Source organism: Phodopus roborovskii, unplaced genomic scaffold (assembly GCF_943737965.1).
Source record: "Phodopus roborovskii unplaced genomic scaffold, PHOROB, whole genome shotgun sequence".
NCBI lineage: Eukaryota > Metazoa > Chordata > Mammalia > Rodentia > Cricetidae > Phodopus > Phodopus roborovskii.
In genome coordinates, this window is record NW_026126433.1 from 32177627 (window position 1) to 32197272 (window position 19646).

At 38.3% G+C, this 19646-nt stretch overlaps 1 protein-coding gene across 3 annotated transcripts in view; it reads right to left on the bottom strand.

Annotated features, from left to right (window-relative positions):
• Rabgap1l (RAB GTPase activating protein 1 like) overlaps positions 1–19646 on the bottom strand; it is a 569277-nt gene that overhangs the window by 411426 nt on the left and 138205 nt on the right. For all 3 annotated transcript variants that reach the window (XM_051186069.1, XM_051186071.1, XM_051186070.1), the window contains exon 12: positions 1833–1926. In XM_051186069.1, coding sequence (XP_051042026.1) covers positions 1833–1926 — 94 coding nt within the window. The remainder of the gene's footprint in view (positions 1–1832; positions 1927–19646) is intronic.

A 19646-nucleotide genomic window follows, 5' to 3' on the forward strand; every position in this document is an offset into this window, starting at 1 on the left:
TAGGTGTTTTCTTGTATTGCCATCTTCCATAGCTTCTTCCAGTAGGTGTTGGTGGGGTTTCCCTCTCTCTCTATGGTACTTCCCCAGTGGGCTTATGTGGGTCAGCCATTCAATATCTGTAGCTCTGGGTGGTCCCTGCTTTATAGGAGGTCTCTCCATAGACAGGGACCCTGGGAAGTGGTCAGGGATGAGGATCCAGTAGAAGATGCCTGCAGAAACTCAGAGTGGTCCTGCAGAGATAGGCAGGCTTCTGGTAGGGACCCGGGACTCCAGCAGAGGACTGGAGGTGGGGTCAGAGGCCAAGCAGGTGGGAATTACAGGTGGTCCCGCGTGGATAGGCAGGTCTCCTGTGTTCAGATTCGCTCAGATAAATCCCCCGAAGTAGTGTGGAATCTAGCCAATGGCTCTAGCCAATGGCTGGCAGAAGAGGACAAAGGCTAGGCTGATACTCAGGATGTTTTTTCTGCACTGGAAGTTGGATCTCAGTGGGAACTGGCACTCTCTGCCTGAGGCCTCTTTCTTTAGCAGAGGCCCTGAATTGGGGGTCAAGGATCTTGCAGGTGGGAACTCAGAGTGGACCAGCAGAGATAGGCGGATCTCTGGGAGGGGCCCAGGACTCCAGCAGAGGAATGGAGGTGGGGGTCAGAGACCAAGCAGGTGGAAATTACAGGTGGTCCCATATGGATAGGCAGGTCTCCTTGTTCAGAGTTGTTCCGAGAAGTCCCCGAGAAGTCCCCGAAGTAGAGTGGATTGTTGGCTTCACCCTCTGTCCCAGTGCTCAACCAGAGCAGGGGCGGGACAGTGGGCAGGGTAGGGCACAGTGTGGGGGGGGGGCAGGCTTGCAGTGGGGATGGGTGGGGGGGTAGGATTTTGTTCTTAAAGCTAACAGCTACAGATAGCTTATAGGTACCTACGAAATTAATAAAAGCTCCCTGAATTCCTAGTTTGCTCTGAGTTGTAATGAGTGACAGGCTTTTTAAAGGGTTTTAAACACATATATTTAGGTAATTACATTATTTTTCTTCTGGTGATGATACAGTGACTTCATAATTTATTTTCATATGCTGAGCCACAAATGATTTCCCAGAATAAACACCACCGTTATGTTTTATTTTTCTTTTCCTTGTAAATTACTGAATTTGACATACTCTTAACTACTATTGGGGATTTCTGAGCATATGTTAATAAGGCATGCTTGACTGTGGCTTTGTCAAAATATTTTAACTTGGTATTGTGATCAGTGTATGTTAGTGTCATAAAATTAATTCAAAACAATTACCTTCTATATTCTGAGAAACTCTTATAAAACTTAACAGTTCACCTTTTATAAATATTTGGTAGAGTTTTCTAATCAGGTATCAAACTTTCTTTGTTAAGAAAAAAAATTTTTAAGCAGGGTTGGGCATATAGTTCCATTGGGAGAATGTTTGATTAGACTGCACAAAGTCAACCAGGCGGTGGTGGCACACACCTTTAGGAGAGAGGAAGTAGTAGGGAGGAGATCCAAGATGGTAGACTGAGAGAGCAGAATGCCAGCCCCTCTTTGCTAAGACCACATGGAAGTAATTAGATTAATAGAAATGGGTTAATATTTAAGACAGAGCTAGCTGATAAGAAATTAGTACCAGGCCAAAGGCTTTATATCTAATACAGTGTCTCTGTCTGTGTTATTTGGGGCTGGCGTGGCGGTGGGACCAGACCGGCAAGAAAAAACCTACTCCTAATAGGTCTGTTTATTCAGCTAGCAAAGGCCCCTGATGTCTGAGTTTGGTACCTGAAACAGGCAGCAAGGTGGAAGTGTAAATTTTTGAATAAGAAAAATAAATTCTCACCATCTTCCTAACAATTCTCCCCAAGAATAGAGGATCTTCTCAGGACAGTCTTTAGACACATCACCTGTTCCACTTGAGAGTTCGTTATCACTCTCTACAAGAGAAAAAAAAATACACAATATATAAAATGTAAGTACTTCCAAATCATAAAATATCATAGGACATGGCTATTTATCTACCAAAAGTAAACACAGTGCCCATATAAAATTGTCAAATACTTTTATGAAAATTCTCATCTGCAGATAAGACACAAAAGACAGCTATATTAATTAGCTTTATCCAAAGACAATAGTTTAAAGCTGGTTGTGATATCAGCAGATGGCAGACTGAGAAGTCTTGGGTCTCATTCCTCACTACAAATAGTTCATCTACCATCTAACTACTTGTAAGAAAACTTGGGGAAAATGCTTAAGATACCCATATAGCGAGCAGAACTAAATAAAACCCAAATGACAAGGGTATGAGGTACAGTTTGATTCCAATAGCACTTCTCTTCTCCATTCTCCACATGGGCACACAGGGCTGGAGAGGGCTTCCCAGTGCCCACAGTTTCTGTAGAAAAAAGAAGGCAGCCAGTCAACCAGCTTCCTAAGCATCACAAGATGCTCTGGATACAGTTTACTAGAAGAATGGCATGACCTGGCCACCTGATGCATACAAAGAAATGAAAACACAGTGTATATATCATAACAGCACTCTTGTTCCTGCCATCTGTGACTCTTGTATCAGAGACAACAGCCAACACTGTGCACCATAAGTTAAGTATAAATTTAAACAAAATAAGTATTTTAAGAAGCTAGGAATTTTATAACAGGCAAAATTTACACTTGATGAAAGTTCTGAGAATAAGTGACTATTGAGTGTTCAACCCTAAATGGAAGATCTGTATTATCATACCCAACCTTGGCTAGGGAAACATGGATAAAGAGAAGGGGGAAGAATATAGGAGCTACAGGAAGCGAAAGAGTGCTGAGAAAAGCTGTTTTCTCATCATGATGAGACTATTGTGCAAGTGAACTTACAGCAGCTGTAGTTACCTACAAAAAGCCTGAATAAAATTGAACCTACCAACATTTCATCATGGATGGAAAAGGATACATGAGATAGAGAAACGAAATATATCAGATACAATTTATCTAAACTATAAAAATGGATTTGGCATAGAACTAAGTAAGAAAAACTAGCAAAGCACTGTCCCAATATTACAAGATAGTATAAAACTTTGTCAGAGCATAAGAACCAAGGCTTATCAATTATGTTCCAAATTGGTAAACAGCTTCCACACAAGGATCTATGTGAAGAACAGAACTTCTTAAGACACCACAAAAGGCAATAAGCAAACATAAAATAATTCACATCTGGGATATATAAAATAAACATTGATTAAATTAATAAAGGTTTATTTGAGCAGGCTGAAAGACTTGGTCGTAGCCATTCACAAATTCAGAAAAATCAAAACACATGTACACACTGAGAAAAATGCTTAACTATTTTAGAGTGGTAACAGATAAGAATTGGGGTGTTTTATTTAAAACCTGAGCATCACCCTGGGTAATAAAATGAAGACAACAGTGTGAGCAACTCTGAAGTTAGTAAACAAAATAAAAAAAGAAAGAAAGAAAAGAAGGAAGGAAGGAAGGAAGGAAGACAGTCATCACAACAAATAGAAATGAGAGGTTTTGTTCTAAAGAAAAAGCAAATGAAATTTCACTGGTATCAGAGGAACAGTGAGTGCTAACACAAACCATTGAAGATTCAGTACTACTGTATCCTAAAGAACTAGCCCAGTAAACAATTACCACATATAATCCTACATTCTCACAGAAAATCAGGCAGTTTTGAGAAAAGAGACTATTAAAAGTTATAGTGAAAAACAGATTAAGTTGCTCTACTTAATAGATTTGTAGCAATTATAAGTACTCATAACTTGGTATTTAATTAAGCAGTCTGGAAGACAACACCATCTTATACTCTATTCTGATCACTAATAAGTAAGAGTATGTGAATGTTTCAAAGTATTTGATGCCATTATGCATGCTAACAAACTAAGAAAGGGGGGGTAATCATTCATCTTACCCTTGATTACAATAAAAGTCAAAAGTACTGTAATAAAAAAAAATCATTTGGATTCTTATTATTGGTGGTAGAAGAATGTCTAAGCATGAAAAAAAACAAGATACAATAAAGATAAAGAATATGTCTACCTACAAATGTAAAACTTCAATTAATTAATGCATAAAAGTTTCCAACACTAAATAAAGAATTTTCAATAGAGAAATCTAAAATGGCTGGAAGACACTTAAGAAAGTGCTGAACATCCTTAACCATCGGGGAAATGCAAATCAAAACAACTCTGAGATATCATCTAACTGCTATCAGAAAGGCTAAAATAAAAACAACCAAAAGCAGTTTATGCTAGAGAGGATGTAGAAAAAAGGGGAACACTCCTCCACTGCTGGTGGGAATGCAAACTTGTACTGCCACTTTGGAAATCAGTATGGTTGTTTCTCGGGAAAATGGGAACCAGTCTACGACAAGATCCAGCAATTCGTCTCTTAGGCATAAAGCCAAAAGATGCATATTCATACAAGGACATCTGTTTAACTATGTTCATAGCAGCATTATTTGTAATAGCCAGAACCTGGAAGCAACCTAAATGCCCCTCAACGGAAGAATGGATGGAGAAAATGTGATACATTTACACAATGTAGTACTACTTAGTGGAGGGAAAAAAAAATAAAAACAAACAAAAAAAAAAAAAACAATGGAATCTTGAAAGTCACGGGCAAATGGATAGAACTAGAAGAAAACATCCTGAGTGAGGTAACCCAGTCACAAAAAGAAAAGCACAGTATGTACTCACTCATATATGGATATTAGACATAGAGCAAAGGATCACCAGCCTACAATCCACACTGCCAGAAAAACTAAGAAACAAGGAGGACCTTAAAAGAGATATACATGGCCCCCTGAGAAGGGAAAAGGGACAAGATATCCCGAGCAAATTGGGAGCATGAGGGGTTGGGGGAGTTAGAGAAAAGAGAAGGGGAAAAGAGGAGAGGAGAGGCAGACACCAGGTAGCAGGAAGATTGAGTCAGGAGAATAGAGGAGAGCAAGAAAAGAGATGCCATAATAGAGGGAGCCATTATAGGTTTAAAGAGAAATCTGGCACTAGGGAAATACCCAGAAATCTACAAGGATGACCCCAACTAACAATCTTAGCAATGGTGGAGAGGCTACCTTAAATGCCCTTCTCTGATAATGAGATTGATGACTACTTTATTTACCATCCTAGAGCCTTCATCCAGTAGCTGATGGAAGCAGAAGCAGACACCCACAGTTAAACACTGAGCCAGACTATTAGAATCCAGTTGCAGAGACAGAGGAGTGATGAGCAAATGGGTCAAGACAAGGCTGGAGTAACCCACAGAAACAGCTGACCTGAACAAGAAGGAGTTCATGCACCCCAAGCTGATAGCTGGGAAACCAGCATAGGACTGATCCAGACCCCCTGCACATCGGTGTTAAGAGGACTGGGCAGTCTATGGGGCCTTTGGTTCTGGATCAGTATTTATCCCTAGTATATGAATGGACTTTGGGAGCACATTCCACATGGAGGGATATTCTCTCAGCCTAGACACATGGGGGAGGGCCTAGGCCCCGCTCCAAAATGATATGACAGACTTTGAAGACCCCACCATGGAAGGCCTTACCCTCCCTGGGGAGCAGATAGGGGATGGGTTGGGATAGACATGGGAGGAGGGGAGGATGAGGGAACTGGGATTGCCATGGAAAGCAAGCTTGTTTCAAATTTAAATAAAAAAAATATTATCATAAAAAAGTTTCCAACATATAACAAGGGGTTATTTTCTCCAACATACTACCAATTCTATTAATAAAGTATAAACCTCTAGAAATTGAGACAAGATAAGAACATAGTACAGGTTTTACTACATAAAATATAGGCAACCAGTGAAGATTAAAAAAACTCCACTGTTATTTTAAATGCAAAATAATGCAAAACATATTGACCAGTTAAATTGGCAAATAAAAGTATAGAGGAATAGAAAAAAAGATAAATGGAAATGGGATGTAGCTTAACAATAGAGGGTTTACCTAACAAATGCAAAGCCCTATGGTCAATCTCCAGCACTGGGAAAACCAGAAGAAAGGGGAGGGGAAAGGAGAAGAGCAATAGAGAGAAAAAAAAGGAAAGGAGACGAGGGGAAAGACTGGGAGGAAAAGGAGAGGAAGGGGGAAAAATGAGGAATGGAGGAAAGGAGAGAAGGGGCTATTGTTCAAGCAATAGCATCCCTTTATGGGTGAATGCATATATTCATGGCTGCTCCAAACGATGAGCATAGTAAATATTCAGCACTAAACAAGATATCTACACCATTTCCTCTAAGGCTCAGAAAATTACAAAACAGAGACAGAAAAGAATGTGAAGCAGGAAGACAAGTAGAAAAAATGGGAATCCTACCTTCTGGGTATGGTACAGCCATCACAACCATGAACTCATAGCAGGTGCAATTGCCTGCACTGGGCTCACACACAAATGAGACTGGCCACAGCCAGATATGGATAGAGGAGGAGCTCAAGGGGTGAACTACTGGCTATAAATATATTCTGGCATAAAGAAGTCATTGCCTTTAGTTGTATATTCACTAGTGAACCCACCAGGATCCAGGGAATACCAAGCCCATGGGGACACAAGACAGCCCAGGTTAAACCTATTAGATCACAAAGCAAAACACATGGATGTTGGAAATGAATTTGTAAGGAGATGTGCCACTAGAAATATAAAGAAAATCTAGAAAAGCAGGGCAGTAGTGGTACACGTCTTCAATCCCAGCCCTGAGTTAGAGGCCAGTCTGGTCTACAGAGTAAGCTCCAGGTCACAAAAGGTTACAGAGAAACCCTGTCTTGAAAAAGAAAAAATATGGAGAAAAAGTGGAGGAAAGTAACCACAATGAATTATATACTGGTATGAAACTGTCAAATATAAATTTAATTAATAAAAATTAAATAAAAAGCATGTATTTATCAAGGTTCTAAATCCATATATTATATTTGGTCCAGGAACTCCACTTCCAGAATCTTACCGTTGATAAATACACATACACACACACCAGAAAAATCCATGTAACAGAATTTTTATTGTCACAATGCTTACAATAACAAGAAACTGAAAAACAATGGCAATCTATTAACATAAGTCTTATTAGTGAAACTATAGCATAAATGTTCAAAGTAATTATACCAAGCAGCATAAAAGAATCTACACAGGACAGGTCTGCTAATCCAAACATCTGAAATCCAAATGCTTCAAGATTATGACAGTCAGAGGTTCCTATTTGAAAGTATTTCAGATTCTGAATTTCTAGACTTGGAATGGATAAACAATAAAGTCTAGATAAATACCCACCCCCCAAAATCCTTGCAATGCCACACAATCTTAAACACTTCAGGTTGAAGCATCATAAGAGGAGCATTTTATCTATATGTAGCAAAATGAAAACCATCTAAAATATGATAGTTTTGTAATGAAAAACAAGTTTGCAATTGGCATGATCTGATGGCTAAGATTTTTTAAAATGGGTGAAAATACTCATTTAACAGTAACTATGTATTGGCATTTGTCTTTCCACACAGTATGCTCTAAGTAAATATTTACAGAATATAGTTTTCGCTTTTTAATGCTATGCTTTTGGTGTATTCCAGTATAATAAAAGCATGGATGATGGGAGATGTCATTCTGTATATATGTTTCTCATACTGGTTAATGAATAAAGCACTGTTGGCCAATAGGAAAGGAAGATAGGAGGGACTAGGAAACAAGGAGAAAAGAGGAAGTAGTAAGGAGGAGTCAAGATGGAGAGACTGGGGAGACGAGATGCCTGCCCCATTCCCTGGTAAGATGACACCACATGGAAATACATAGATCAACAGAAATGGGCTAATACTTAAGACAGAGCTAGCCGATAAGAAACTAGTACCTGGCCAACAGCATTATATCAAATACAGAGTCTCAGTGTGTTAATTGGGGCTAGAGCGGCGGCGGGACAAGACCAGCGGTGGGCAGAAACCTTACTCCTTATACATGAATAATGAAAAGACAGGAATTTTTGAATAGTCTCTATTGCCATATATATTAAGAATATATTATTATAAACCCATACTAATCAGCCATAAAATTATCACTGATAACAGCAATGTATTTTCTTCCTGGCAATCTCCCATTACTTTCCATCATAAAGAGGAAATCAAAACCTTAAAAACCTAGACTGGCAGTAAAAAAAAACACAAAAAGATAAGAAAAACATAATTTTAAAATAAAACCTGATTCCTGAGAAACAAATACAGAATAAGTGGCAGTAAATTAGACATTACGTATTTAAAAGGGAAGAAAAGAATTTAATCAAAGCTGCTCTGTTGCTGTGATAAATACAATGACCAAATACAATGACAAGATGGGGAGAAAAGGACTTATTTCATCTTTTACTTCCAGATAACAGCCAGGCAGAAATTCAATGTAGATCCCTGGAAGTAGGAACTGAAGCAGAGACCATGCAGAAACACTACTTACAGGCTCACTCCCAGGCTTACATTCAATGACGTCTCTTAGACAGCCCAGGCTGACCTCTATAGGTATAGTACCACCCAAAGAGATCGTGGCCCTCCAATAGCAATTAACAACACCCACCTCCCGTCAGAAGTACCAACAGGCAAATATTAATGTGCTTCTACTGAATAAGTAGTAAAAAGCAAACTTACTCTAGGCACCATTACATATTTTATAAACACTGTTTCATAGACATTGCCTCATTTAATAATATGTATCACTTAAAGAGTCTGTCTACTTTGTAAATGACAAAATTGTTGCATGAAAGGGTTAAGTAATTTGCTCAAGGTTATTCTACAAATGGCTGACACACAGGAAGAGTTCAACCTAAGCTAAAATCCAGAAATCCAGAGTTACATACTCTTTTTTTTTTTTTTTTTTTTTTTTTTTGGATAGGGTTTCTATGTGTAGCACAGGCTGGCATATTGAACTCACAGAGATCTGCCTGCCTCTGCCTCCTGAGTGCTGGGATTAAAGGCATGAGCCACCACTGCCTGGTTTCTTTTTCTTACACTTATCTATAATACATTTTATAGAAGAGGCTGTACTTGGCATTTAGACAATACCAGTAGGTATGCCAAGTGCCAATTTCTATTAAATGCTAAGAGCCAGAGCCAAAACTTAAAAAGCAAGCCATTTAAAGAAACATGCCCATGAAACACTAATATTTGAGCCATAGATCAAGATGACAGGATCCAAAAAAAAAAGTAATTCCTCTTATTGTTCAAGAACAATGAAATTAATACTTTAGTAACCCCAAAATGTGAACCAGACCTATCTTCTTTGCTGCAAAAATCTAAAACCATGAAATTTTAAATACTTATCAACTGACCTGCTTGAAAGAAAGAGATAAAACAAAGGGAAATAAACTTCTTACTGTATGAGGTAAAGCAAATTTGATACATAAATGACAAAGAGAGAGGAAAAAAAAAGAAAAATGAAAAAGATGCTAGACCAAAGGACAGCAAAATACATAGCCCTGATACCAGTAAATTGAAGAACATGACAGAGAAAATGCAAATACTAAAAAATGGGGTTCCTCACAAAGAAAGGTCTAGAGAACTACAAGACTGCTCCCAACTAACAATCTCAGCTTCCGTGGAAAGGCTATCATAAATGCCCTTCCCGGAGAGTGATATCAACAACTAACTTATCCATGGAGCCCTCAACTAATGCCTGTTGAAAACAGGAGCAAACACCCATACATAAACACTGAGTCGAACTAGAACCCAGATGCAGATGGAGAGGACAAGACCAGGTGGCAGAAACACATACAGACAGCTTACCTGAACAAGGAGGAGCTAACGGCCACTAGACTGATAGCTGGGAAGCCAGCATGGGACTGACTCAGGCCCCCCTGAATATGGGTCTCAGCCAGAAGGACTGAGCAGTCTAAGAGACTGCCTTAATCTAAAGACAGGAGAGAAGCCCTAGTCCCTACTTCACATGACCTGTCAGATCTACATGACCCCAACTGGATGGCATTCCCCTACATATGGAATTGGGGTGGGGGGATGGGAGGGGGAGGGTGGTTAGAGTGCATGTGAGAGGGCAGAGAGGATAAAAGGGAGGGAAGGAGGGAGGAAGAGAGAGAGAGGGAGGAAGGGAGGGAGGGAGGGAGGGAGGGAGGGGGAACTGGGATCAACATGTAAAATAATAAATTTTAAAAAAATGCTTTGACTCCAAAATTTAAGTTCAAGGACAAGTTACTGGGGAAAAGGATTTCTATTTTTGTTTCCACAGAAAATGAAAAGCTGTGGATTCCTTCCAGACTAATGTGGTTTGATCAAGCCAGACCACCTGAAACAGAGTACCAGGTGATCCTACATTCAAAACAGCTGGACAAAACAGCCCTACAGACTACAGCCAGGATTTCTGCATCTTCTTCGAATCCCCCATGACAGCGCTCCTTACCAGCAGAAAGTAGTTTGGAAAGAACAACGCCCAAATTCCCAAATATTGTATATAAATGTTTGTTTTCATTTAATTAGACTTTGTTATATAAAATAAAATAAAATAAATTAAATAAAAAATGGGATTCCTATCCTATCTTTATACCTAGAAAGTTTTGACTTTTTCTTGAAACACAGGTTAGGAGTCACTCTCTACGTACTATGTGAAAAGTTCCCCCTTTTAGGTTTATTTCACCATAGATAATGGATAGTAATGTAATAAATGGTAAGACTATATAAATGCTTAAACTTCTTCATGAGAAAAAGTTGAAAGAAAATGTCAACACAACCAGAGAAAAACATGTACCTGAACAGGGAATGTCCTTCTGTATTTATGTTTCTCTTATTGGTTGATGAATAAAACACTGATTGACCAGTAGCCAGACAGTAAGCGGGACTACACAAACAAGGAGGAGAATTCTGGGGAGAGGACACAGAGAAGAGCTGCCAGACAGATACCATGTAGCTACTGTGAAAGTAGGACATCCAGGCATTCTCTGGTAAGATAAGGCCATGTGGAAATACATAGATTAATAGTTATGGGTTTATAATTAAGAGAGAGCTAGCCAGTAAGAAGCCTAAGCCATCGATAAGTTTATAATTAATATAAGTCTCTGTGTGTTTATTGGAGGATAAACAGCTGTGGGACCAGGCAGAACAGAAACTCCATCCACAAATAGCACCCAACGTGGAGCATGAACTCATGACCCTGAAATTGAGAGTCTCATAGTCTACTGACTAACCTCCCCTATCAAAGTTATTAGAAAAGCATTCAAAGTTTCATTTAACTCTTATTATTCACACATTTAAACATGCAAGTGCAGTAGCCAATTGTGCAGCATCTAGAGAAGAAATAAGAGATAAAATTAAAATTTTTAGATCAAACAAAATAAATATGTATGATAATTCAATTGAATTAATTAAGTGTCCTCTCCGAACACTAGGCACAGTCTGCTTTGGGGAAAGAAGGAAAACAAGAAAGCATTCCTGTCAGCAACGCTTTCATCCTACTCATGAAAGAAAAATTTCAGAACCAGATACTATAAAAGGAATATATATGTAGCAAATATGTATATATATATATATATATGTGTGTGTGTGTGTGTGTGTGTGTAGCATATATATATATATATATATATATATATATATATATATATCAGCAATACACATACATACAAATCTTAATAATTGAAAATAAATTATATTAGGATAAAATGTCACCTTTTTCTTTGCTTTATCTTAAGGTGAGGTTTCTCATTAAATAGCCAAGACTAACGTCTGAACTAATAACCACCTTGCCTCCCAAGCTCTTGGATTATAGGTCTTATATTAACTAAATAACATAAACTTATAACTTAACTTATAAAAAAAATGACATAAGAACGAAACAGAAAAATGTGGCAACTATGAGTTTTCAGGGAGTTTTAATTTTACTTGAGTAAATAAATTGCTGAAAAAATATTAACTATTAAAAAATTATAAAATCTAACTACATATTTATAAGGTAAGAAAGAGCTTATAAATCATGTATGCATACACAAATATGAAAATTTAATTATGATGCCTGTCAATCTAGAATAATATCAAAATTATTTTTCATTTATCATTATCTGTGATGGGGTATATGATGCCATGCACATTGGGAACAGTGCAGAGGACAACTTTTGGGAGTAGGTTCCTTCCTTCAACCATGGGATCCAGGGATTGAGCTTGGTGACCAGGGCTATGCAGCAAATACCTTCACCAAACAAGCCACCTTTCTAATCCAGAAGCAAAGTTATTTATTTTGATTATTTTAACATAAAAATATCATTAGGACAGCCTAAAAGTAAAGCTGAATGTGTATGACCTTATACAATGTAAGACCTAAAGCTATGCATAATAGAGCCAAAATATGCTTGATCTACATGAAAGCTGACACACTTGGAAAAAAAATTAAGGTTAACAAGAAAAGATTTCCTCAATTTCCAAACTAGTATAACATTCCTCACCATCAAAAAAAAAAAAAAAAAAAAAAAAAAAAAAGCAGAGGAAAACTAGTCTGAATGATTCTTTCCCAAGTAAATTATCACCATTTTCATTCTGAATCTAGTTACAAGTTTCTAATTAATAATCTCTATAGTTGTTAAGCAGGTCACTAACAAAAAATGTATTATTAATCAATGAAAACGTACCAATGACACTCAAGAGAACTAGGGTAGCCAATATACCCTGCCTGAAGGACAATTAATAATATATGAATTGGCTTTTTAGAGCCCATTCCAGCTAGGCTCTGCCTCAACTGGTATGCCAGACTTTGTTGATGCCCCCCAAGAAGGCCTTACTCTCACTGAGGAGTGGATGGGGAGGGTTACAAGGGAGGAAGATGGGGGTGCAGAGAAGAGAAGTGAGGGAGAAGGGTTACTATGTAAAATGAAAAAAAATTAAAGAAATATTTCATGTGAAATTCTCAAAGAAATAATAAAAGTAATTGTTAATGTTTCCATGAGACAGAAGGGAGAAGAGTGTAAAGTCTTGAGAAAAGGGGCTCTACTTACGTATGCAGAGATTGCTGAGTGTGCAAATACAATGCTGGAAGGCAAAAATAGTCAAGTATTTTTTAATATTCAAATAGTTCAGTAAACACTACAACTGTGAAAGCAGCAGAGAACAATGACTTTGTGAACAAAATTTAAGATTTGAAAATGGGAAGGTTTTAACTAAGAGGGGGTGAAGGTTAGCAATACAAAAGAAAAAGAAAGGAGGAAGAACAAATAGCACTAAGGATAGCCACAGAGAAGCATAATATTTTATGTTTAGTTATGTATATGTGTACATTTGCATACATAATTTAAATGAAGATACATCATCTCCCCACAAGAGCCACAGACAATCCAACAGAAGCCCCAATGCCAGGCAAGGAAATCTCTCTTCAAGCTATTGGTGAGGGAAGTTGAAGAGTCTCCCACAATATAGGCTATTGCTGTTGCACTTAGTCGCCTCCCAGAACTTTAAGAACTTATTGCTGAATACCCCACACATTTCAGCCATAGGAGTTAGAGAAATTGAGCTAGAACTGACAAGGAAGTCTTATCCCTGAGAAGTGGCTCTCACAAAGTTGCTATGCAAGCTGCCAAAGGACAAAGGTGATCAACAGTCCTGCCCAGCTGTAAAGCTGATGAACACAGCAATGACTGGCATAACAAGATATCCCCACGGATGCAATAGTGACATATCTTTGGAGCAACCAATAGCTTCCTAATTGAAATTAAGGCACACTCAATAGGAAGGAACTCATGCCTGGTGTCAAAAATCTAACTAGCTATCCCTGCCTGTTAAAGTCACAGACCCTAGAGGATAATTCACTGTTGCCACTTTCCTAAGCCCCTTGTAATTCCTAACTGCATTCTAAATACTTATCCTATACCCACAATGAGAATAGTCCTTACCTCTCACCAAGGAAGCAAACAGAAACATTACAGAAAACTGACTATGGGGAGTCCAATCCCAATTGGCACATCTACATCACAACTCCCATAATATCAAAGGCTCAGGGAACATCATGTAAGAGAGGGCAGGAATAAATGTATAGCCAGAGGACCACAGCATCCACAGGCAGTTTTCTATATATGACAAGGAAGTTATACTCATGAAATCTCAACAATATGGCTTCTTAAATAAGAACTGCACAATGATAAATGGGAAAAATCTCACAAGGCCCTATCCCTACATGAAAAGAAATAGGCAATTAATGGCTTCTCAGAAAAGCTAAGTCAATTTTCTCTAGAGACAAGCCACAAAAACACATATAAACAAAACTAAATGGACTCGCCAAACCGTACTTGGGGTGTGTGTGTGTGTGTGTGTGTGTGTGTGTGTGTGTGTTACAATAGCTTAGGAAAAAGTCATGAACTTGAGAGTATAAAAGGAACATGGGAGAAGGTACAGAAGGGAAAGTGAAATTGGAAATAATATAAATGCAGTACTCAAGTATGAAAATTTTGAATAAGACACTGAAATTTGAGCTGAAAAATGAGATCTGAGGAGAAAAGTACCATTTTGATGGCTTGACTAAGCATTGTGTGAATCATGTAAAACAACATTCTGGGTAACAGCCTGTAAATCTGCCTGCCTTCCTCTGAAGACCAAGTTCCTTGTCTAAGGGACTGTCAGCCAGTCCTCACTGAATTCTTCAATCTATGAAAACATTTGACAATTGGTAAGCACTGAATAATGTCTAATGGACAAAATAAAAAGTCCAATATTTTTTAGCTATAATCTATGCCAAATGCCTTCTTGATACTTGAAAAATGCCTAATTTAAAAACAAAACTCATAAATTTTCTTCCCATACTGGTATTTTCCCAATTTCCTCACACTTTCATAAATTATATATTCCATCTGTAACTCGGCTAAATTCTCCTACAAATCTACAGCTACAGTGGTATTTAAAACAACAGATTTAATCTGTGCTTTCCCTAGCTTAATACCCCTTCACAGTTTTGAAATTCCAACAAATTAAAAACAAATGAAATCATCCTCCTTGCTGTGGCTTACAGAATGTCCCCTGGTTGCTGTCCACATTTACCCATTCCCTAGCTTGTTCATACTCTTAAGTCACCTACTCTCCTATCTCATCTTTAAACAGGCCATGAGGTTTTGCCTTTGTGCCTCTGCACTGCCTCTCCTGAAATGTTCTCTCATCATTTAATACATGGCTTCCTCCTGTCACTCAAACCTCAATTTATATGCCACCTCCTCCAAGAAACTTTTTGGTGAAAGTAGATACTGGGACACACTACCAATGAACTGCTTTTAACTATCTGAATAAAACATGAGTTCTTGATATTTTTCATACATAGCATCTCTACCCCAACTAAAAGCAAAGAGGAATTATTTGTGTCAGGGGATTCAAGATTATCTCCACAGTTCAGAGACTTTCTGCAAGGGCTCACAGGATTCTGAATACAGTTACATGCAAGACTACACTGAAAGATAGAGAATAAAACCACCACAGTAATAGGTTCAAGAGATGAGGTCATGAAAAAAAGCATACATAAGCCTCTAGGGTCTACTCACAACACAGTCACAGAACATACTTATCCAAACAAACACTGAATCACTGACATGTATGATATGTTGTCTACTAGTAAGGTAAGGTAGTCCATGTCTACAGTATTTTTAAGATTGTGTGTGCGTGTATGTGCGCATGCGCATGCGTGCACCCACATGTATGCAAGTACCAAAAGAAGACAGAAGAGGGTGTAATACCATAGAGATGGTATTACAGATGGTGGTGAGATGCCTCACATGGGTGCTGAGAACAGAACTCCAGTCCTCTCCAAGAGCATCAAGCACTTTTTAATTTAAAAAAAAAAAAATCATATGATATTTTCCACTACCCCAACTGCTCCTAAATTTTCTCTACCTCACTATCCATTGAATTTTATGCTCTTTCTCTCTCAATCACCTTTCAAAAAATAAATAAATAAAAAGGCAAGAAATACACAGAGAGAAAAAACCCAAATATGAAAATCAAAACAAACAGGCAAAATACCAATAAAACAAAAAAAATGACCAAACAAAGCAATGAAACAAAAAGTTCACAAAAATACAATATAATTAAGTTCACTTTGTGCTCACCAACTATTGCTGGGCATGAGGCATGCCCTAGAGTAAGTATGGTTAGTATACCATAACACTCCATAGGAGCAAACTGATTTTTCCCTTTGTCAGCAGGTATCAATTGCAGATAGCTTCTTGGTTAAGAGTGGGACTCTATTCCCCCTTCCTCTCTCAGTATTCACAACCAACAGCAAAAGACAAGAGCAGCAAGCTGGAAAGATGGCTTATCTTTCCAGCCTTGGTATCTATGGTTATATCAGGGTTGGTCATGTGAGTACCTTTGCCCTGAACATACCAACATTCCATAACCAGGGAAGGAAAGAAGATGTTAGCTCAAATGTTTTCAGTTAGGTGAACCATTCTTAGCAATTATAAATAATGAGAATCCCCCCCAAAAATCTGGATTCTCTACCAGGCAAAGGTCAATTTTGCAAGCAGGCATATGCAAGAACAGCAGTCTGAAACCTACTATATTTGCTCCTTTGTGAAGATTTACTCATCACTGCTGCATCTTACTGTTAAAGGACCAACAAAGCCAAATACATGTTGCTGTTTTCTAACTTTCTAAATTATTTGTATTCATTAAGCAAACATTTACTGACCACTTTCCATGGCGAGGCAACAGGAATTCAAAGAGGAATACCATACCATCTGCCCGCTAAGAACTCATACTCTAGAGTAAGAGAGATGAATAAATAAAGACTGTATTTATAATATGGTGTTTCAAAAATCACTATAATATGTTTACAGAATGATTAGAGCAAGATGATGGGAGGATTAACCCTGTCTCCCTGTGTAAGGGAGAACTTCCTAGAAAAAGAAGAGAAAGAATGCATTTTATTAAACAGTCTCTAAGGAAGTATTGCCAGACCCTGTGCTAAGATGAAAACATCAGAGAAGTACAGCTCAGGTACCTTCACCTTCCAACTGAGGGTGACACATGCACTGATATTGACAAAGCAATCTGAGGAGATGCTCTAAGTCCCTAGGATACAGCATGCATTCATTAAGTGGTGGCTGTATTACAAAGCCTCTATCTGGCTATAGCTAGCTAAACAGTTAACTCTTTACAGGTCATCATTATAAAGTAGTCATGGTCTTGACATCATCACTTAATCTCAGAGTCTCAGTTTCCACAAGCATGAGATAGTTGGGTGTAACTAAATTCAAAATAGATTAGATAGATATATAGATATAGATATAGATATAGATATAGATAGAAAATAAATAATACCTAAGCTGTTACCGCCCTCCTGTTTCTAAATATTTAATAGTTTCAACTTCTTAACATTGCCCTGAATGGTATAGACTATCTGAAAAGAATCCAGATTTTCATTAGACACTTACCTCCCCAATCCTACAGAGAGACATACACTTAGGACTCACAGGTGAACTACTATCAGCAATTTCTGTCTCCAATTGAAACCCAGCATGAGGTTGATACAGAATGAATTTTTTTACTTTACACAGAGTCCACATGAAATGGGGCAGGCACATGAGAAATAAAAACTAAAGCAAAACTTAATAAAAAGTTCTAGCAAGAAAAATATTCTCAAAATATGTGACCTTGAACAAGCTTCAATCTACTTTCCTGGAGGGGTGGGATAAAATGCTACCTCATGGTGCTGTGAGAAGTAAATTAATAATTCACAAAATAAGTGTTATACACAAACTTGTCATTATTGTTAATAACTAAAAGATAGAATTAATTGCTTTGTGACTCAATCTGTTTCCACAGTGGCAAGATGACCTATCAGACATCAAGAGGATTCTACTTCAAGAGAAGGCAATCAATAGATGGTCAAGGAGAAGGTAAGGTGACTGTACAAGCACTCCTAGACACAAGATCTCTGAAGAACTAGGCTCCTTAGAACTGCAGACTTACTGCTGCTTATCAAGAGAACTCAATTCACATCACAGAGTGCAAACAGAAAATACTGAAAATAATCCCAGGCATGTAGAAGTTCTCGATAATATTGCTGCTATTAGCATAAAAAAAGACCAGTATAAAGGGATCACAAAATTCTGACAAGTATGTAGTCACCACCAGATATGCCAGAAAGTAAACTGCTGACAAACTGTGTGATCACAATAACATATATCAGCCTCACTATTAATAAGGAAAATATAAATAAAATGAGATGCTATATAGTATAAATCAGTGGATTAAAAGTGTTAAGGACTGACAAAATCTGGAGAGAAAACGTGCTTAGATATGCTACTTTTTGGGTAAGGCATAAGTTTGCAACCTTTTAGGAATATATTTGATTTTTTATGATTTTTTTATTTAAATTAGAAACAATCTTGTCTTACATGTCAATCCCAGTTCCAAACCCTACCTTCCTCCCCTGCTCCCCACCAACCTCCTACCCTATCCCATTTCTGCTCCTCAGGGAGGGTGAGGTCTTCCATGAGGAGTCTTCAAAGTCTGTTACAATATTTGGAGCAGGGCCTAGGCCCTCTCCCATGTGTCTAGGTTGAGAGAGTATCCCTCTATGTAGAATGGACTCCCAAAGTCCATTCCTATACTAGTGATAAATACTTATCCACTACCAGAGGCCCAGTCCTCCTAACTGACAACCATGTTCAGGGGGGGTCTGAGTCAGTCCTATGCTGGATTCCCAGCTATCAGTCTGGGGTCCATGAACTCCCCCTTGTTCAGGTCAGCTGTTTCTGTAGGTTTGGGAGACATATTTGTTATTGCCTATCAAAAGCCAGAGAGGTCTGAATATTATACACAAAGAAGGCTATTTTTGAAAAATATTTATACATTTGTAATAGCAAAAAATAATTTATGCTATATCCATGTCACAAAATACTACACAGTTAAAGGGTATGACAAATTTATGTCCACATGAAACATGCTTTATTAACACAAAACAGATATCCTCAAGTCATAATATAATTATTTTCCTTGAAAAAGAAATGGCAATGAAAACCACAATTTTAAATAGGGACTAGTAAAACACAGCCAGCAACTAGGAAGACTGAGGCAGAAATAATGGGAGATAAGAGCCAAATTCAACTATATAGAGAGTTCAAGGCCAGGCTTAGCTATATGAGAGACCATCTCAAATAAATAATCAAATAAGCAACAAATTAAATTTAATATTGGCTTAAAATTTTAGCAACTCCCCCATTAAAACTGTCTTATAAAAACAGTAGAAAGAGCCCTCAACTAGTAGCTGATGGAAACAGAAGCAAACACCTACAGCTAAACACTGAGCCGAACTGGAATCCAGATGCAAAGAAGGAGGACAAGGCCAGGTTGCAGAAACCCACAGAGACAGCTGACCTGAACAAGGAGGAGCTAATGGGCCCCCAGACTGATAGGTGGGAATCCAGCATTGGACTGACTCAAACCCCCTGAACATGGGCCTCGGTTAGAAGGCCTGGGCAGTCTAAGAAACCTCTGACAGTGGAACCAGGACGTATCCCTGGTGCACAAAGGGACTTTGGGAGCCCATTCCCCATGGAGGGATACTCCCTTAACCTAGAGGCAGGAGGGAGGGCCTAGTCCTTACTCCAAATGACTTGACAGATTTTGTTGACCCCTCCTGGAAGGCAAACCCTCCCTGTAGAATGTGTGGTGGGGGGGGGAGATGGGAGGGTGGCTGGGGGGATGAGAAGGTGA